Raw genomic sequence first — 22,500 nt, forward strand, 5'->3', positions numbered from 1 at the left:
TAAAACATCATTTGACTTCCAGAATTGAATTGGTGTTCGGCATCGAGAACTTGACTATGATTTGTAGTGAGAGTTCAGCTGTGTGAGTAATTCATGCTGCCCATGATTCAATCTCTAAAACAGGCCGGTCGGACCACCCCATTGGCTCTCCAAAATGTCCTTCCTGTGCTTTTTCCACTCATGCCCCGCTCTGCATCTCTCCCTTCCTCCCACCCCATTCCCGCTTCTATTCCAAGTTCCTCATCAAGCAGAAGGAGAGAGAGAGAAGGAAGAGGAGGAAAAATAAATCCCACTCACACAGACCCTGTGCCAAGGGCCACATCAAGCCCAGCCACAGAAACGACACAAACCCACTGGCAGTCAATGCAGAGCCAGCGCCATTCTACTGTTCCTCTCCTCTCCCTCTCTCCCCTCCCTTTAATCCTCCCTCCATCCATTCACACGGCAAACTGTGGATGCCTTCCCTTTGAAATGTTATCTCCGTATGCATTGATCCTAAAACAGTCTCATGTAGCTATAGTAACTCACCGCGCTCCTGGCCCCGGCTGGCAGGAGGGGTCTGTGTGGTTCTTTGTTTTTGTGTGTTCATCTAACTGGTGCGGAACAGTTCAACCTTCTTAACTGAGGACATTCACGCTGTGATTGGAAAAAGCTGCTAAGGAGGGGGATGTTGGAGGGTAACCAGTCGACAAACTAAACAGGGGTAAAGGAATGCGTTGTTAGCTCTGTGTTTTTAGGACCTTCCGCATTTTGTTCTTTTCTCCTTCTTCTTCTCTTCCCATTTCAGGTGATACGTGTGAGTGTAAAGAGCACTTCTGAGTGCCCCTATGAGAGCCAGGCTAGCCACGAGCACTATACACATCCAAACAACGCTTGGGTGCTGGATCGACAAGCACACACACAAACACACACACACACAGTCACACACACACACGGGCACACCCACACTCACAAACACACACACACACACACACACACACACACACACACACACACACACACACACACACACACACACACACACACACACACACACACAGGGGCACACACACACACACGGCCACACACACGGCCACACACAGGGGCATACACAAACACACACACACAAACACGCATACGCACACACACACACACACACACACACACACACACACACACACACACACACACACACACACACACACACACACATACACACACACACACACACACACACACATAGCCACAGTGGGCTCTCCTCTTTGCTTGTCCTAAGGTGGGACTGGCTGGTGGGGGGTGAGTACCAGACCCGCTGTGATTGATGGACGGACCGCCAAATCACTGTCACGACTCACAGCCACGCGGCGCTTCAGATACTGTCCAGATCATTTATCTCAAGGAGAGAGCGGTACACACAATGAAACACATTTTGAACTGTGTGTGTGTTTTCGTGTTTGGGGGATAATGTGTATGTGTTTTTGTGTTTGTGTTTGTGGGAGAATGTGTGTGTGGGGTTTCTTTATTCTAGGGAGCATTTGTGTGTGTGTGTGTGTTTTTGTGTTGAGAAGTTTGAGAACCACTGGAAAATCCCCAAAATGTCTGGTTTGCTTGCTGGAATGCATTGTTATTATTGCCTAGATTGAGTTGAAGCAACATTCTATGTTTCAGTGTTTATGAGTGTGTCTGTGTGTGCATCAGTTTGTGTATGTGTATCGTCTTCATGGGTTCATGAATGTATATCTGTGTGAGTCTGTATGTATTTGTGTCTTTTTGACTCTACATGTTAAATGTGTTTGTGTGTGTGTGTGTGTGTGTGTGTGTGTGTGTGTGTGTGTGTGTGTGTGTGTGTGTGTGTGTGTGTGTGTGTGTGTGTGTGTGTGTGTGTGTGTGTGTGTGTGTGTGTGTTATGCATGCATGTTATGCATGTGTTAGTGTCTTCCCGGGTTAAAGTATATGTGTGTGTGAGTATGTGCGTGTGTGTGTGTTTGTGTCTGCAGTGCACATGTTAACATGTGTGTGGGTGTGTGTGTGTGTCCATGTGCACGATGCGTGTGTCTGTGAGTGTGTCTCTGCTTCTGTTGATCTGTGTCTGCACTGCGCTGGACTGCGTGCGTGTTCAGCCTGTGGTCTTGTTCATCTCCTATAGAATCTCAGAGCAGAGAGCTGCACAGCCGTCTGCATGGTTGTGGTGCTCTGCTGCTCTCGTACAGTCTGTCCTGAGAGCAGATAAACACCGGGCCCTAATCACTGCCATATGTGGCAGCATAGCTCTGCATCAGCCCGGCAGGCTGGCAAACGGCTGGCCTTCAGCCCCGCTCAACAAAACAGGCAGCCCACCACGCTCTGACCCCAGGAAACACAGACCCTCCACCAGCCAGGGAGGGAAGGAAAGAAATGAAGGAAAAGAGGGGAAAATCGTTTGATAACAGCTCTATGTAAACGTGTTTTCGTTTTTTTTTATTATTATTATTCCACTCAAACATGTGCTTCCATTTAGGGCTTGAAGTCGCATACCTACACATTAGTATGCACCGTACTCGACGCTACTCTGCTGCATTGTGGAAAACTTAGGAGCTGGAAAAACGCTTTGCCTTACAGTTGATGCTGGAGTGGTCTGAGGGAGAAGGGGGCTCTGGTTTGAGAGGCAGCTTACACAAGCTATACAGGCCTGCAGAAGGCTCTCACTCTGGTAGTCGTGGGTTTGTAATATGCATATGGCTCTGTATCAAGGACGCTGCTGTAATATTGGAGAAATCCCATGTTTATGGGCCTGTGTTACAATGTTTTGATTGATTCAGAGGAGGGGGTAGGCTCCTGGCCAGTATATCTTGGTGAAGGAGTATGTGTGTAGATTGGTGATCTCATTGGTACCTTTCTCCACATGCACAGCCTGGATTTAGTCTTTTTTATTTAGTTATTTATTAAGGAAGATGTGGTTTCATATTAATCTAGTTTGAGCACATTCTGAGGCTAGGATTTATTTGTATTTGTTTTTTAACTAATGATTTTAAGATTACATTTTCTTTTATTGGAGAAAAAACATTTGTCCTTGGACAAATATGGCCTTGAATGAGTAAGAGCTTCAAACCTAAAGGCAAAGCCACTGGCTGTTTCCATCATCCCCATTGAATCAATGTTGTTGTATTGTTTATTTGAGTGCTGGAAAGTCTGTGGGCCTGAAGGGCAGAATCTGTCTTCCTTTCACTAGGCGAGCTAAGTTCTGATAGAAATAGTGTCACCTTTGGTCATTTCTTTGGGATAGTTAAAGGAAAGCAGACTTTACATTATCCTTGTCCTATAAGAAGACTTGAGCTAGTTAAGTTATATTCAATGTATTTTCAGTTCAGTTGACATACATTGTTGAGTGGACTGAACATTAAAGGTGCTGAAGGTGAGCTCTAACTTTTTTTTGTTATTTGTTAGAAATGGCACAATGGATAATACGCTACGTCACTATGAGTCTGCACCTACACTAGGCTACTTCACTGAGGCTACACATACACTAGGCTACGTCACTATGAGACTCTGTTTCCACTGGGCTACGTCATGACTCATATGCGGCGGCGGAGGTGATGGAGGTATTCTGTTATGGATGGGGGTCTGCCATGATTAAACAACAACGTTATGAAGATGGACTGCTAAAAGCGCATCTCAGATACTGTGCTCCGTGCGTTCTAACTTCTCTGTCTTCACACAGGCTATATGGACGTGGGCAACACTTGGAAAAATGTATACTTTATTACTACGATTGCAATTTAAATATGATAATTAATTTAGGCCACCGGGCACAAAATGGAAAGAACGTAGTCCAGCTCACATTCCTGTTCACTAATTTTTATGGACATGGATCACAATTTGTATTATTGTATGAAAATAATTATCGGCCGTGTTGATTGTTGGTTTTTCGTAAATGGATGAATGGTGCGTCCTTTGAAATGTTCCTGCCGCAAGGAATTGTGGGAGGGCATTATCTCCTTTCCTCTCCTTACCTAAAGGTTGGGCCAGTCTACCCTATGCTAAAGGTGATAAGAAAGAGGCATTGAAGCACCTTTCCTTAGCATTTAGAGAATCTGAACAGCTCTTATCCTGGCTGCCACTGAAGTGCCAGACGCGAGATGTAGTGACTTAGATATAGATAAAGTGATGAGAGTTATTACACATCTGACCAAATGTTGCTTCAATGTTTTACCAAAATAAACTGCAACTTTCCTGACCTTTTAAATTGACCAACATCATACTTGTTATTCATTGACAAAAAATCTAACAGGATAAAGAAAGTATGATGGACTAGCGGAGCCTACATACCCTTTCTGAAATAATGTCCCATGGGGACAGAAGAAGGTCTCTGCTCTCTATTTAGTTCTTAGAATGCTCTGTTTCATGTCTGACCAATAAGGGCATATTTTCGTGATTGGGTCATAATCCATTTTGCCATGTCAATCACTGGTGCATGAAATGCAACACTGCTCATTGGAAGAGAAACGTTGGGAGGGAGGGAGCCGAGAGGGAGGGGACGTTTTAGTGTCTAATTTCCAAGTCTTGCTGTCTTCTGCAATTTTCTGCTCTCTCCCTCTTTATAACTCTCAAATCTTCCCTTCCTCTCAGCAGAGTTCGGAAGATAGTTATGCTTCTAGAACATGGAGATTTTATTTTGTATTTCAGTTCAGAACATTGATACTGGAGATTTACAGTTAATGTTGTTCCGAATTAGAAGGTCGTTTTATGTGGGACTACTGTATTTCACTACTACGTCCATATATCCCCACAGCGCCCTCTTGTGGCATTTGCAACAGTCGTCAGCAGAATGCAATTCCAGCGAGCAGTCGGTCTAATCATCTATTATGGAGGAAGGTCAAGAATAACGGAAGGAGCAGCTATAGATATACAGGCTGATGATTAGCAACATCTTTCGGTAGTATCACCGTTCCACCTGACTGTATATATGGGCTGCTGTTTCGTGAAACCAAACCCAAACAAATCAACCAACATTTCCATTCATAGCGGCTCTGTATTGTAGGCAACAGTTTAATCATCCATGTATGTGCAGTGGAAATAAAAATATGTTGCTCATCAATATAATAATTATAATAATTCCACGTTTGCTTCTTTAAAGCCCCTTGGACAAAAAATGAACTGGAAAACGTACCATTCCAAGGCAAATATTACGTTCTAATGACCCCAAACTACTTCTAGAAGTAAAACTTTCGGTCAGAGGTAATTCCGTGGATTGTATTGCGGCTTGCATTGTGGATCAGTTTGATATGTAAACACATCACCGTGCACGCGGATGCGGACGCAGCCTCCATGCAGATACCACCAGCGTCACTTAAAAACACACTGCGTGACTTGTTGTCCATCGAGTAGACTCTGAGGTACCACAAGAGGGCAGAAGGGTCCTGTCAAAGTCATATATGCGACAAGCATGAGAGGAAAAAATCAACTTTGAAATTTACTGATCTCCGAATTGCCGTTTCTTTTTTTGGTTTGGTTTATATATTTGTTATTATTTTCCATTCCTCTCAAAATGTACCAATTAGAGTGTTTATCATAGAAAGTGAAAAGAAAGATGAATAAGAATAGAAAGTGAGCATAAAACACGCCATGGGAATCTTTTATACTCTCTGGATAAGCCATATCGCAATTTATATTTTATCATCTCTAATGTGATGATAAATTGTTACAAATGCCAGGACATGCTCTTTTGTGTCTGCCGTCTGAACTGTCATCATCCTCCACTAGAGAGCGGTAGTGTGATAAGAAATCTATGGCTATGGACATCGCATGGTAATGACTCGTAAGGCCTCAATGCTTTGGCTAGTCACTGAATGTATCAAGAAATAGACAAACTGTGAGAAAGAAAGATGAATATGAATAGAACAGTGAGTTTAATGCATGATAATCTATTGTGCTCTGCAGATAAGCCAAAACAACAATTAATGTTTCATCATCTCTAACAAGAGAATATCGATTCTACAGATCAACACTATGTAGGCTGCATTATCCCCATGTGAATCACAGCTGTCCCGTCTGAAAACCGGTCTCCACACACAGACCCGTGTACCGTCAGGCGACCACCCTCCTCTGTCCTGATGCTCACAGACAAAAGGTTAATCCGGCTGATCATGTTTAATGAGGCTGGGCCTGGGGGCCTCAGCCCTGTCTGACACGGTGGCATTTGTGGTCCGACCGCGTGCTGACCCGCTGGCATTAAGCACAAGACACGTCCGCAGCCACAAGGCTCTGAATCCCCATGGACGCCGGCTCCTCTCTGTCCTGCACTGTGGGCACGTGTATGTTGGGGGGGGATGTTTGTAACCTGTATTTGTGTGTGTGTGTGTGTGTGTTTGTGTGTGTGATGTGTGCGTGCATTTCTTTGTGTGTCTGTGTGTGTTTCTTGTGTTTGTGTGTTTGTGTGGGTGTGTGCATTTGTGTGTCCTTTCTTTCTACAGCCTGCACGTGGATTGTGTTTGTGCAAATGTGTGTGTGTGTCTTTGTGTTTGTGTGTATGTTTGCTTGTTTGTTTGCTTGTGTGAATGTGGGTGTTTGCTTCTGTGTGTGTGTTTGTGTGTGTGTGTGTGTGTGTGTGTGTGTGTGTGTGTGTGTGTGTGTGTGTGTGTGTGTGTGTGTGTGTGTGTGTGTGTGTGTGTGTGTGTGTGTGTGTTAACTCAAACACTAGATCATATGTACTTGGTGTGAGAGGAATCCATCATGAACCCACCTGGTGAATGCGTTCTGAATGTGATTCTGCTAAAACCCGATTGGTTCAGCAGCAAGTGGCAAATGTTTGAGTGCATTTTGTTTTGGCAAAGGGCTTCGCAAGACACAAACAACCCCAAAGCCAAGCAGCGAGACTCTTAAGAACATCTGATCCACTAGAGGAGAATATAATACCAGGGATCACAGTGTGTCTCGGCTTATTGCAGTACAAGACCTGGGTGCTAATTGCTTCGACCTGAGAAGGAGTTGAAAATGTCAAGACGGCTTTATATTGTATTGGAAGCGTACAACACACGTCAACCTCTGGGACCAATACTGTCCCATAGTTATCCTTATGTTGTTTGCTCAGTGTCACCATCAGCAGGTAAAATCACAACACTTTCAACCTTATTGTGGTTCCCTTCCAGAAGGGCCTGATTGAGTCATATGAAATCCTATACAGTGTTTCGCATAACTCTGAACTTAATTCCTTTAACACGTGGTATCCAATGACATGTTGGCCATGCACGCTCAGATGGAGATTTGCTTTTGGATTTGCAACGTGTAAGGTTGCTTCTTGAATTCACTGGCAAATAACAGACAATAGCTTATTTCTTTATCTGCATAATGTGTAATATAATGTGTAATAAAGGTATTACTCGTATTTTAAGGCTTCCTCCCCCCTCTTTTTCTAGAATCATCCGTCTTTCTCCTCGGTTATTGATTTGATTGCTTCTTCCGGCTTGAGTTTGCGTTTAAAGGTCACCTCATTATCCCCTGACACATCCTGTATATATTCCTTGGTGACGTCCTCTTCTTTCAAACAGAGGGTCGGATTAGGGAGAAACTGTAAGAACGTTTTACCAGAGTTCCTAGAGAGGGGACCAGAACACACACACCAAACGTTTTTTACATCATGAGAAGGTCAAAAGGTTTCAGACATGATGGTGAACAACATGTTCTCTGCAATCACCCCGTAAAGAAGCATGGAAAGGTGGAAGAATTGAGTTTAGTCAGTTGGCCGCTGTGAGATGTGTGCATGTGTGTGTGTGCTCGCAGAGGAAAACATTCCACACTTAGAGGTTGTGTTTACACCATGCATGGGAGGGAGAGAGAGAGAGAGAGAGAGAGAGAGAGAGAGAGAGAGAGAGAGAGAGAGAGAGAAGGAGGGAGGGACGGAGGGAGGGAGGGACGGACGGACGGACGGACGGACGGAGGGACGGAGGGAGGGACGGACGGACGGACGGACGGACGGACGGACGGACGGACGGACGGACGGACAGACAGGCAGACAGACAGACAGACAGACAGACAGACAGAGAGAGAGAGACACACACTGAGAGAGAGAAAGAGATAGAGAGTGACAGAGAGAGAGCAACAGAGAGAGATACACTGAGAGAGAGAAACAAATAGCACGAGAGATAGAGAGAGAGATAGAGATAGAGGGGGAGAGAGAGAAACACAGACAGAGAGCGAGAGAGAGAGAGAGAGAGAGAGAGAGAGAGAGAGAGAGAGCTGTCCTGGTCCATGGTTCCAGTGTCCAGCTCAAGCAAGTGGCTGCAGACCGGCGTGGACACTCTGCTCAGCTGCAGGGATTACACAAGTATTGAATGAGCAGACTGTGGTATAAACAACACAAGTAGGCTTGAAGGCCTGGCTCTGTTCATCACTCACACACACATGCATAACCAGGGAAGCGCGCACACACACACACACACACACACACACACACACACACACACACACACACACACATACACACACACACACACACACACACACACACACGCAGACTTCCGGACACACACATGCACGCTTGTAGTTGATCAAGGACACAGACACGTAAATCACACACCTACACACCGATTAGCCCTGGTCTTTGAAGTTGTTGTTCGTATTGAGCCCTGTGCATGGTATGCTCAATCGCTTCTGGGACACACACAAACACACACACATACTTTCATGCAGCACACCCACAAACAAATACACCTAATCACATGCACATGCACACACATACACACAAACACTCATGTGTACAAACAAACACATATAGACATACACACACTTGGGCGCACAAACATATACATATACAAACACAAATGCCCTTGCACACTGAGGCACACCAACCCACCAACCCGCACAACTAATACACAAATGCAAACAAATGTGGGCTGTGTGCTTGCTGGTGTGCATGTGGGTCTATGTGTGTGTGTGTGTGTAGGCTGGGTGTGCATGTGCATATTCCCATTAAGATGGGGGTTTCCTACCCGCTAAAGATAATTCTCTGTAACTCAATACTTTAGCATGGAGCTGCCATTATAAAGCACATATTCACTCGTATGTATTCGGACGTACACCAAAATACGGCGTAGGTTTATGCTATCGTTTCCAAACCGTTTGTTTGTAACCGTAATAAAGGCTATTTGAATGAGCACAGCCTTCATGGAAAACATGATGTTATTGCATTGTGTCGGTTTTAGCCAAGGTATTTCCCGTTGTGTTTGCGTGTCACAGTCTGGGAGGGATATGGGGGGTGTGTGGGCTCATCAAATATGGATTTGCCCATCAGCGTGGCGTAGCCTGAGCTCACCAACATTCCAGCAGTGTGTATGTGTGTGTGTGTGTGCGTGTTTGTGTGTGTGTGACTCATGTGTTTGAAGCCTGAAAGAGAGACACATGCTACGGCTGTGGAGGTATTAGATTTACCAAATGATCGTGTTACACATTATGGTGTGTGTGTGTGCCTTTTTGTCTTTGTGTGTGTGTGTGGCTGTTTGTGTCAATGTGTGTGTGCCCCTGTGTGTGTTTGTGTGTGTGTGTGTGTGTATGCAAGTTTGTGTTGATGTGTGTGTGTGTGTGTGTGTGTGTGTGTGTGTGTGTGTGTGTGTGTGTGTGTGTGTGTGTGTGTGTGTGTGTGCATGTGTCGGTGCATGTGTGTGTGTGATTGTCTTAGGGAGAAGATAGGATAGGATGAGTAAGGCTGGTTTCTCACACGCGGGACCCCTAATCAGACGTGGGGAAGCCTCTGGGCATAGGCTGTGTTACATCAGGAGTGGTTTCCCACTGCGTGATATGGGGTATGTGTATCATTATTGTGTGTGTAGGGTGTCTGTAAGGAAGGCGCTATCTGTTGTCACTGTTAGATGTTATGTCGTTTTGGGTGTGAAGTAAAGTTGTGGGAAAACTAATAGGCCTGTATTTAAATATTATGTTATAAAGAGTGAAATACTGCAACTTATGCATGACTATATAAAACAATGTATCACACTCATTTTAAACATGAATGAAAGTTAAGGTAAGCGCTTAAAAATATGAACACATATCACATATTCACACTAGCTGAATATAACTAGCTGGTATAATTTGCTTCTAGCTGTATGCCTGTGAATACTGAAGAGGAAAAGGTATAGCTAATACCGATAAAAGCTGCGCTTTTCGCAACCTGAGAATGACTGATCTTATGAATGCCACCTTTCTGAACGGGGGGGCTGAGCCTGGTCAGATGCCCCCCACCACACACACGCACACACACACACACACACACACACACACACACACACACACACACACACACACACACACACACACACACACTCAGACACACACACACACACACACACACACACACACTCAAACACACACACACACACACACACACACACACACACACACACACACACACACACACACACACACACACACACACACACACACACACACACACCAAATTGTCGTAAATGGCGTGCGTGCGCTTGAAACGTAGATTTTGAATCCGTATTTCAAATGCAGAAGCGGAGACGCACAAGCACCCTGCTTTGAGATGAACACGGCATCGGCTGCGAACCACAAGGAGTAGGTGAGAGACAGAGAGGGAGAGAGGTTGAATGAGAGACGGAGAGAGAGAGAGAGAGAGAGAGAGAGAGAGAGAGAGAGAGAGAGAGAGAGAGAGAGAGAGAGAGAGAGAGAGAGAGAGAGAGAGAGAGAGAGAGAGAGAGAGAGAGAGAGAGAGAGAGAGAGAGGGAAGAGGGAGAGAGAGGTATATTCATAGCGAGAGTCGCAACAGAGAGACATACAGTAAACGTAGCCTAGCTCAAAGTAACGTGTTCTTCCTTTCAAGGCAAACAGTGTTGTTCACCTGATTTGAAACGCGGGAGAAAAAAAGGCATCTGCATATTCCCTCAGAAGACGCTCGGATCAGTAGTTGGAGTTTCCTCTGCAGTGATGATTGTGCCTCCCCAGTGAGAAGACAAAGAGATAAACTGCTTTGTATAGCCAGCTGGACTGACATCGCATGGGGACATGAATAGTGTGGATCCAGCTTCTACCAAACTGTTGACTTTCAATCAACGGTAATGTGCTGTTCTGTTTTCTCTCTGTTGCCATTCATGTTGATCTCTGCAGGAGTGCATTTGTTGAATCGTCTTTCCTGTCGTCTCCGTAGCTCAGAATCTTCCTTCTGCGGTCCTGAAATACGAAAGCCTCGACGATTCACAACATGACAGAAACAGGAGATGCGTTATTGTTTGCATGCACGTAATCTTTTTGTTTCGTTTCTCTCGTGCAACATTGACATGCATTTTCCTTCGGCGTAATTGCACGTTTTATGATTTACGGAGTGGCTAGAATAACATTAAGCTACTTATAACATTGTTCTCATGGTCCCCCACGCCATTCATGACTAATTGGCTGTGTGCGTGTGACGGGACATCACAGCAGCGGCGGCTCTGCTGCAGGATGCTGAAGCCACAAGTCGCTCGGTACGGAAGCCTGGAGGCTATCTTTGTTGCAGAAACATCCTCCTCCCGCAAAAAAATTTTTTTTATCAACAACTACAACCTCATTCGTGTTAAGAGTGTATTTTGTAAGAAACTATAGAGACATTTTGATGAATAAGGTATTTTGCCTGGCATCAGAAAGAAAGTTAAGCTTAATCAGAGAATGTGGTTTTTTTTCTTCTTCAAAAGACACAACTGATGCGTTGTGGATGGTCGTTGTTTTGGAGCGATAGTGAAGATCCCATGCAGTAGCGTCCGACAGCATAATACAGATACGAAGCCAATATATAAGACGCAGAACAGCGCTACTCTTGGCAGGTAATTTCCATGCAACCATGAGGGCAACATGTTGCAGCAGAACAGCAATTAGACGGAGCCTTTTTGCTGCCACAGCTGCAGTGGCAAGGACGAGGGGAGGCTTTCAGGAGTGCATATGTATGATGGGATTAACATCATATTATACTGTAGATAAAACTAATGCTTGTAACAAAATTAGCAAAAAATTATTGGCGGCTCGCTGTGGTTTTTTCTCTGTCATATGAGTGGGTAGAACTCAATATTCTAATGACTTGATTTGCCACTGCAGAGAGAGAGAGGGGGGGGAGGGAGTGAGTGGGTGGGTTTGCGTGTCTGTGTGTGTGTGTGTGTGTGTGTGTGTGTGTGTGTGTGTGTGTGTGTGTGTGTGTGTGTGTGTGTGTGTGTGTGTGTGTGTGTGTGTGTGTGTGTGTGCGTGCGTGCGTGCGTGCGTGCGTGCGTGCGTGCGTGCGTGTGTGTGAGTGCGTGTGTGTGTGTGATGTGAGTGAGTGTGTGCATGCGTGTTTGCGGGGGTGCGTGTGCTGATCAGACATTGGAGTCAGACATCTCTGTATATATATATACAGAGGGAGAGGGAGAGAGCGAGAGAGAGAGTTAGTGTTTCTAACAAATACAAGACAAGATAGACCTCTTTTAACCAAACATTTAATTTTAAACACATTATTTTCGATCATATTAAGAGAACAAAAATAATAGAGCTTCAATATCTTTCTATATGCATACCTATATGCCTTACATGTATGTATTGTGACACACGTCCCTGCTGTGAAACACTCACCGTGGACAGAACTAATTATGTCCGCAGATGAAAATCTAATTGAACCAAATGATTAATTAATTAAGAAGCAAAATAAACAGCCATGCAACATGAATCCACCATCCATCCAACCAATTAAAAACAGCAGTAATGACAAACAGGAGATGTTCATTTACTGTCAGAGTGGGCTGGTGTTAAAATACAGCTGTGAGGTCTCTCTTCAGAAGAGGTGCCTGTCTTCAATGAGACTTCCTGGATTAATAAATCTTCAATCAAAATAAAAAAGCAAAGCAGCTCAGGCTAATGATGACTACAGAGGGCAGCTGCTACCACTCCATGTCCGTATTGGACTGATTCATTAATTCACCAGCCACCATGTAACGTTTCAGAGTGTTTTACTGTAGGCTGAACACGACCATGAGCCCTCTGATGAAACAGGAGTAGCTATGCATGCTCCACCTCAGCAGCTATGGTGCATCGGCCGGTACACTCGCATAAGCACACCTCGGCCGTAACATAAAGTAGCGCATGTGGGGTTTCTTCACTCAAAAGATAAGCCTTCTACTCCCACCGCTTTTCTTAGATAAGCGCAAACTTCCAGTGCTGCACTCGGCATCCCGTCGGCTTTAAGGGCCGGGTCTGGAGTAGCACACATTCAAATGTAGCGAGGCTGCGCCACGGGGCCTTGGTAACTCTGAGTGTGTGATGGACCTTGAGTGTAGGATTTCTGATTCAAATGCCCCCCTACCACCAGCCACCTCCTCACCACGCTGAGTACATGGCAGGGTGTCGTGTTTACTTTTACTTGTGTGTTGGGTGAGGTGCACTACACACCAGTTGTGATGACTGAGGGACGGCGCTACGGATGTGGCTGTTGCTGTGGGTTGCCTCGTATCGCAATAAGTGAGGATGTAAAAGAAAGCAACCAAAACAGATGTTTTCATGGGGTCCTTGAAGTTGAGTGTTGGAAAGTGCTTGTGGTTTTCCTCAGTCATCACTTACGTTTTGTTCCTTACACAGGCTCCTGTCCAAACTTTCAGCTGAGACATTTAATTTTCCAAAACAACATTTGTGGAATGATTATAGAGTGATGGACAGGAAGGAGATCCCAGCTTTTCTCAGTTAATCTGCCTTCTTGAAAATGTATCAAATGACAGCATTGCTGAGCGATATTTCCTTCCTCTATCGGTACTGTATTTCTACGGAGGTGAAGAAGGATGCCAGCCGCAAGTTATTTTGAGAACCTTAATGCTATCGCTTCAGCAGCTCTCATCTTAATGCCACTATTTTTAAACTATTTTTATTCTGCTATTATTCTGATGTGTGCCCACGCAGCCACCTGTGGCTCTCCCAGCCTTCCCTGGAAGCAATCGTTTCCTTCTCGACGTGGCTTCCGTTTCCCACTGAGCTTTTTCTTGCGTTTAAAGGGCTCAGGGTTAGGGGTCACGGCGGGGTGCCGTCTATTGTGGGGCTGCAAAGCCCTCTGAGGCTTTTCAATTAAACGTGACTTGAATTAACATGTCCTCGAGCAGCCCTGGCCCTGCTCCCTCTTCTCCATCAGAGTCCTCTCCAGGCTGCCTGCCATTACTCTCCGTCTGCAAACCTCACACCTCTCCGCCACGCTGCGCTCCACTTTTTTTGCTGACTGGGTAGGGGGGGGCTTGTCCCTCCTGGTTAAGGAGGGTCATCCGGACGGGGTAGGGGGGGTCATCCCGACGGGGTAGGGGGGCTCCTGACTGGGTAGTGGAGGTCCTGACTGGGTAGGGGGGGCTTGTCCTGACTGGGTGGGGGGGGGGAGTCGTCCCAACTGGGTACAGGGGGTCATCTCGATGGGGTAGGGGGGGGTTCTGACTGGGTAGGGGGTGGGGGGGATCGTCCCGACGGGGTAGGGGAGGTCCTGACTGGGTAGGGGGGGTCCTGACTGGGTAGGGGGGGTCCTGACTGGGTAGGGGGGGTCATTCCGACGGGGTAGGGGGGGGTCATTCCGACGGGGTAGGGGGTTTTCTGACTGGGTAGGGGGGGTCCTGACTGGGTAGGGGGGGTCATCCCGACGGGGTAGGGGGGGTTCTGACTGGGTAGGGGGGGGTCCTGACTGGGTAGGGGGGGTCCTGAATGGGTAGGGGGGGTCATCCCGACGGGGTAGGGGGGGGTTCTGACTGGGTAGGGTCGTCCCAGCTGGGTAGGGGGCCGTTACGGGGGGACTGGAATCACTGGATGAGATGGACCAGGGCTGCTTCTTGATGAGAAGCATTCTGAGTTGTACTTCCTCCTCGTTGGGTTTGATACGTCATCCCTAGTCATCATCAACCTGTCACACTATGTGGACTACAGGGTCTATGCCGCCATGGTGGGCCCCCCTCTATGGCACCGTAAACAAGGCTTTCTAGTGCCGCCTCAATGGAGCAAGCTGGTGAACCGCCAGGGTTTTCTCTCACCCCATCATTAGCTCCCTCCAGAAGGTTCCTGGAGACCCACGGGGGCTGGGGTGCTGCCTGGCCGGCGGCGGTCCGATGCTTCCCCCTCTTCCCGGCCGGTGGGGCCTCCCCGCCAGGCGGCCGGGGCTTTGTTGCTCCTGGTTGATCTGCGTGCGTTGCATTCAAGCCAAGAGGTTCCATGTTGAGTGTTGAGGGGGTGGTGGTACCGAGTGATCTCCAGTGCAGGGAAAGAATAAATAAATCCTCCAGTATTTCTTTAAGGAGTTCAGCAGTAGGAGCACGCCGATTGTTCCCTGCCAAAGGCTGACATCAATCAGGCCATGAGTGTCAAGTCCTCGGCCAGCTCTGGTTCATCCACATCCTACTTCCTTTTTTTTTTTCTTTTTCTTCCCACGTTTTCAGTCCAGCAGAGGATCACATGTAGCTGGGTCCCGACCACACGTGTGTAGAGGAGGCTTCTGGATGAAAGCACCTTCCACAGCCTCCTCCCGTATGCAGGGGGGCCGAGTGGCTCGCTGAAAGGGTTGCTCAGTCATGGGTGCAGATGTCTGCAAGCTTTTATCTAGGACTAGGATCACCTTTGCTGCCTCTTGAAGCAGACCATCTCCGGCCGGATGTTGTAGCTGTCTCTCCCCCCCCCCCCCCCCGCTGGTCAATAACACGGCCCCCTGGGCGGCCATGGGGACTTAACAAAGGATCTCCCAGAGGTCGGTTGGCTGTGGGAGTTAGTTGACCTATGCATGAGGTGATGGATTGTCTGGAGCACTCGTGAGCGCTTATGCTAATCCAGATTATACTGAGCTTGTCTATTCTGATTCCCAATGCCACTCCGCACCCTGCCAAAAATCTTTGTGGTGTATGGCTTGGAGGTCTTTGTGGTTGCTCAAATTCTGAAGTCAAATCACACACAAATTTCATACAGCAGGCTCTAACAGCACCTACCAAGTACCTTTCATGAAAAACTATTAAAAGATAATACACAATAATAAAAACAAACACATGAGAGAAATCCATGGCTAAAAGGTATTTCTTCAAAGTGTGAGGGTTTGAAAGAGTTTACAGATTGGTAAACCCTCAGATCCTCTGGCAATACAGATCATATGCTTTGATTGATGGTCACTCTCAATAAAAGCATCTGCTGTGAGACTTAATGTTAAGATAAAACAACAGGTAGAATGATGAATAGACCGTAACCATAAGGTCCTTCACAGCAGAGGGCCAGGGTCCATCATCATATCTATATTGTTTATCCGTTTATACCTTCACATTCTGCCTCTACCCAACTATCGACCCACTCACTGTGAAGCGATCCTAGATACACACAAACCCTCTCTTGCTATAAGGCCTCGGTCTAGGTGTCCCCTGATACTGCCTGACACTATGATTGTCGCTTTTCGTCCATCTGAGGATGAGCCACTTTAATCTACCTGTGATGGTATTCTAAATCATTGGAAATTGCATCTATTTAAATTTTTGACGGCAGAGTTTTGTCAACATGGTTTTAATCGCACTAATTGAATACAAATGATCTGAATAGGAGAAAAAACAGATCTATTTGACTCTGTGACTCATGTTATTGTATTAATTTAATTACTATGCATAACATAGGCTATGCTATGCATAATGATGCATATCAATGGTGCAATGGCTCAACATCAGGTCAAGCTGTCGTTTTTGAGTGTATTCAACGACAACACCCTCGCAAATACCACAGAATGAGCCCAGCTACATTTGCATATGCAAAGCCTCTCTACTTCCTCTTCAGGCTTTCATTGTTTAGTATATATGAAATTAATATTATTCTCTTTAGACGGAGGCTGTTGACACACTGGTCGCATACAGGCTGTGTCTTTTTAGCTGTGAACATAGAAGTCGCGGATGTCGTCCGCATGATAGGATTAAAGGAGGAATCCCTCATCCCTCCACAGTTAGATAGCTCTGTGAATGATAGGATGAAAGGTACATTCCCTCCTCCACTCCTCAACAGGTAGATAACTCTGTGAGCGGGGAGGGCCAGAGCAGATCGCTGGCCTGCCTTTGCGAGTGATGGTCTCCGTCCAACATACCTGTACCATCTCCATTTCACTGAGACCCGCGGGGCTTACCCTCTGCGGGCGTGGCTCAGCCGCTTGTTTTGTTCACGTGTAACAGAAGTGGACTTTTTTTGTAAGGTTAGCCAGTCCTTCAGCTAGGCTGCACGGTGACATGAATAATATAATACGTTTTGCTAGAGTGTACTGGTGTCCATGATATACAAAGAAAGGAGGAAAGAAAAACAGCACTGGAGGAAAAAAAAGACAAAGAACAAGAGAAGAGAAAGAATGATAGAAACAAGAAGGAAGAAAGGAACAAAAGAGAGACAGAATGGGTGCAGGAACTGATGGAAGCATCCTGTTGGGGAAAGAGAGACGTTCAACCCTGCCAGAGTTTACATTATGTATTAACCCAGGGCCAACGTGGACGGGCTCCTCAGAGCTACAGACACAAAGACACACGGACACATGGACACACAGACACACAGACACACAGACTCACAGACACACAAACAGACATACAGACACACAGGTACACGCACACACACATTCAGATACACAGACATATAGACATAAACATAAAGAGCTACACAGATAGACAGGCAGAGCGCAAAACACACTAGTCAGACAGAAAGAGAGTAAGGCTGGGAGACAGACAGATAGATAGACAGACAGACCGACAGACCGACAGACAGACAGACAGACAGACAGACAGACAGACAGACAGACAGACAGACCGACAGACAGACAGACAGACAGACAGACAGACAGACAGACAGACAGACAGACAGACAGACAGACAGACAGACAGATAGATAGATAGATAGCCTAACCTCAGTAAAATCCGCCATGCATACTCACATGTGCATGTGTGTCAGATCCATGCGCATGTGATTCAAACACGTGTTTTGTTAAGATCCATACGGGTGATCTGGTCCGCGACCACACAGTGCACCCGACCAGGAGCCGTTCCCCATCTATCACTGCCTGTCCTAACTCGATCGCAGTCATCATGTGGGCCCACATGGGCTGGGCCCGCGCTCCTGGCTACTGGCCTGGGGCCGGACCCCATCACACAGAGAGACACACAGAGAGACACAAAGGCACAGGATGAGAGGGAGAGAGAGGTACAGCAAGAGACACAGACTGAGAGGGAAAGGAAAAGAGGGAGACAGAGAGAGAGAGAGAGAGAGAGAGAGAGAGAGAGAGAGAGAGAGAGAGAGAGAGAGAGAGAGGGACACAGAGAGACGGACTGAGAGGGAGAGAGAGGTAAAGAGAAAGAGAAAGATAGAGGGAGGGAAAGAGAGAGACACAGAGAGAGAGGGACAGCGAGAGACAGAGAGAAAGCGAGAGGGACACAGATGAAGTCTGAGGAGCGAGCGGGCCGGACAGGAGGCACTAGAGAGCGAGAAAGAGAAAACACAGCGACACAGAACAAGATCCAAAAGTGAGGGGATTTTAAACACTTGTATGAATGTTGATGTTCGCTCGAGTGGATGTGCGACCATGTGTTGTGATGGAGAGGAGAGAGAGAGGGGACCATGCAGTCTGTCCTCATCGTGTGTTTTTTGTGTTGCAGCTCTGCGTCTGAAGACTTGGGCTGCAGGCGCGGAGACTTCAGCCGGAAGCACTATGGATCGGTAGAGCTGGTGAGTCTGATGCACGGCTTCTCGAGGCATCTCCTGTGTTACTTGCTTCACCTTACTTTCATTTGCACACTGAGGGTATTAGTATTAGTATTGGTATTGGTATTAGGGAATTCCTTGGTTTACTGGGTTAGCTTAACGTGTGTCTCATTCAAACTGTCACTCCAGCTCTCTCCCTAGCACTCCTCTCTCTCTCTCTTTCTTTCGCTCTCACGCTCTCTCACGCTCTCTCACTCTCTCGCTCTCTCATTCTCTCTCGTGCTCGCGCTCTCTCTCTCTCTCTCTTTATCCCTCTCTCCATCACTTTGCTCTCTGTATCCCCCCTCTCTCCCTCCCTGGATGGGACGGGGGTGTTTGTGTGAGAGCCATTAAGGGAGTCCAGAGGAGTAGGGCCGATGAGTCAGGCCAGGCTGGGTGTGGTTCCCACACTGCTCACTGGGCAAGGCTCTGAGCATGTGTGTGGTGACACACACACACACTGGCACACACACACACAGTCTGGTCCACACACGCACACACATGCTGGCACACACACACACACACACACACACACACACACACACACACACACACACACACACACACACACACACACACACACACACACACACACACACACACACACACACACACATGCTGGCCAACATTCACTCCAACATGCCGCCTTACATTACTCATTTGCTCAGTAGCATTGTTAAGCTACGTGCTATAAGCGCCTAAAAGGATGTTGAGTCATTGTGTGTGTTTGTGCATGTGTGTGTTTGTGTGAGTGAGTGTCAGCGTCCATCTCCTATTTTGGGACGGACCCACCATGCCAACATAGTAAGTGTCAGGGTTGGGTTCAGAAATCTCACTTCCTGTCAGAGACAAGTTGCGGGTTGGTCTATTAGGGTGACACGGCACACATGTGTGTGTGTCAGATTAATATCATGCAGAAACAACACACTGGGCTATCATTACCACCAGTCTGGGACTGTTTCTGTGTGTGTGTGTGTGTGTGTGTGTGTGTGTGTGTGTGTGTGTGTGTGTGCGTGCGTGCGTGCGTGCGTGCGTGCGTGCGTGCGTGCGTGCGTGCGTGCGTGCGTGCGTGCGTGCGTGCGTGCGTGCGTGCGTGCGTGCGTGCGTGCGTGCGTGCGTGCGTGCGAGAGAGAGAGAGAGAGAGAGAGAGAGAGAGAGAGAGAGAGAGAGAGAATGTAGGAGATAAACCATTTAACAACATACCATAACTACCGACGTTACTACCACCCTAACTACCACCATAACATAATCACCATAACTACCACCCTAACTACCACTGTAGCTACCATTGTATGCTGGGGGTTGCTTTATTACGTTTTGTGTTTAGATTTTTAATTCAAAAGTTGCCATCACATATATTAGATATCTACATAAACTACCAGGTGTAACATTTCCACTGTCAGGAATGTGGTCATCACAGGTAGTGAGTTATAACCCATATATGTTTACATGTCATTTATGTGAAGACTCACAGAAAAGGGCGTGGTAGTTAAGAGTTTAGTGTGTTTATATGTTTTACGCACTGGAGACACATAGTGAGCTGTACACATGCACGTGGTTTAAAGTGCACTAGTCGGCGGCAGAAAGGTCAGGTCTTGTATTAAAATTCACGCTATACTATATATTATTCAGAACTGGGCACTTAGTTTGCCGGTCCAAGTGCAGTGGCTGTCGTCTTATATATATATCAGTCCTTTCTGGGAATATTCTCTTTTTGATATAATTTTAAAACTGGAAATGTTTTTGTGATGAGATATAAATCACAAAATAGATTAAATCTGTTTATTTGTTGTCTTTTTATATTCAGCCATGTTTCAGTTTAGTATACCGGTAACAATATGGTGAATACACACCATCTTCCTACACTCTACAGACCTTCAGTTGTGTCATTATTTCTCTTGAGCTTCATCAGCCTCTCCCTTTCCTCTCTGCTCCCCTCCGGCTCATAAGCCCTCAGCATTGGTCAATAGGTGTGTAAATATTGGATGTGTGTATTGATGGCGGAGCAATTTGGCCGACTGGTGAGCTTGACTCAAATTTCTTTTTACAGTACACCTACAAACACAAACACACACACACACACACACACACACACACACACACACACACACACACACACACACACACACACACACACACACACACACACACACAGACACACACACTCACACACACACACACACACACACACTCACACACACACTCACACACACACACTCACACACACACACATGCGCACATACACACACCTCTGCTGTAAGCCTTTTGTGTGTGACATTACATACAATAGCTACTGTGTGTGTGTGTGTGTGTGTGTGTGTGTGTGTGTGTGTGTGTGTGTGTGTGTGTGTGTGTGTGTGTGTGTGTGTGTGTGTGTGGGTACAGACTGCGTGTGTCGTGTTTGTGGTGTCTGATACACATCAACTGAATGTATTACACAATAATTGACCAATTGTTTATATACATTATTGCATGTATTTGATTGTATTCTGCATGTAATTGTTCTCTGACCCACTGTCCACCTTCTTCCCATGCACCTCTCCCCAGCATCTCTGTGTAGGGATGGGATTTTCAGTCTAACTCACTGTACATCACTCTGGATTAAAGCGTCTGAATCTACAGCTCCCTCACCACATTCAATGCTTCATGACCCCTCCAAAAACAAAAATATATGTCTCCAGTACATGTCTGAGTAAACACTGTGACTCAATCTTTCAAGATTATACATACAATAGAGTCCTGCTCGCTCCATCCCCCCCAACACACACACACACTGACAGACACAAACAATATCACCTCATCCCAAGGTCCTAAGGCCCATTACTGCCTACTAAAACACCTGATGCTTGACACCCCCCACCTCCCACCCCCTCCCCCCCCCCCCCCTCCACTCCACTCTCTATGACCATTGGAGCTGGTTTCATGCTCAGCTGCCCCCCCCCCCCCCCCCCCCCCCCCACACACACACACACACACATACAAAACACCCACACACTCACACAAGTGTGTGACTGCATTCATAGCGCCTCCGGGCTGGTTTCTAACCGAGCCCTGTCGCTATGCGTGGGGCACTTGTCTGTCACAGCTATCGATCCTTCAATCTCATCCATAAAGCCCTTATTAAATGGCTTGGTGGTTTCATGCCATGCTTAAGTCTGTGCATGCTGTTGCATTCTAATCTGCTCCAAACACGCTGGGAGGGTATTGAACTGCACCGACTGATCCGGAGGAGAGAGGTGTCCAGCCCGATGCTGCCTCTGGACGGCTGACCGCCGGCTGGTTATAGCCTGACGGTCAGCCAGAGTTTTCCTCTATGGTTGACGACGCGGATGTGTTTGTAGCTAGCCTGCTTCTTCTAAGTTTGTGCATATTGAACCTCACGCATCGTTGGTTCCATCTTCCATGTGATTCTTCGATAAGCTGCCGGAAAGAGATCTCACAACAATGAGGCGTCTTTATTTAAATAACTTTTATTGTGAGCATTCAGAAGCTGCTTCAAAGTTTTGTCTGTGGAGAAGTATTGACATTTGACTCCATAGACATCCATTATTAAATGTCTGTATTCCAAATAAGTCAGAGCACGGACACTTTGTACCTGATTTATTTGACTGCACCAGAAACCTTTTCATCCATTTATTTATAGTCATCCTTATGGAAGTAAATCTGTGTCCTCGGATTTTGAAAATAAAAAGCCATCGAATTTTAAGCACAGAATCTTAATATGCAAAAGCACAGAATTTAGCATTTGAATTTAGCATACATTTTTTTTTATCGTAGGATTTATCGTAGTACAACACTTGCGTTACAGTGTGTGTATTCGCAAGCACACACACACACACACACAAG

The 22,500-nt window shown here is 46.4% G+C and overlaps 1 protein-coding gene across 7 annotated transcripts in view; it reads left to right on the forward strand.

The window, feature by feature from the left end:
- garnl3 (GTPase activating Rap/RanGAP domain like 3) overlaps positions 1-22,500 on the forward strand; it is a 66,268-nt gene that overhangs the window by 4,094 nt on the left and 39,674 nt on the right. For 6 of the 7 annotated variants that reach the window (XM_030354297.1, XM_030354302.1, XM_030354301.1 and 3 more), the window contains exon 2: positions 18,570-18,639. In XM_030354297.1, the coding sequence (XP_030210157.1) occupies positions 18,570-18,639 (70 nt within the window). Of the gene's footprint in view, positions 1-10,679; positions 11,025-18,569; positions 18,640-22,500 lie in introns of those variants that run through there. The other variant, XM_030354300.1, reaches the window with a different exon arrangement.

Source organism: Gadus morhua, chromosome 4, assembly GCF_902167405.1.
Source record: "Gadus morhua chromosome 4, gadMor3.0, whole genome shotgun sequence".
NCBI classification, from domain to species: domain Eukaryota; kingdom Metazoa; phylum Chordata; class Actinopteri; order Gadiformes; family Gadidae; genus Gadus; species Gadus morhua.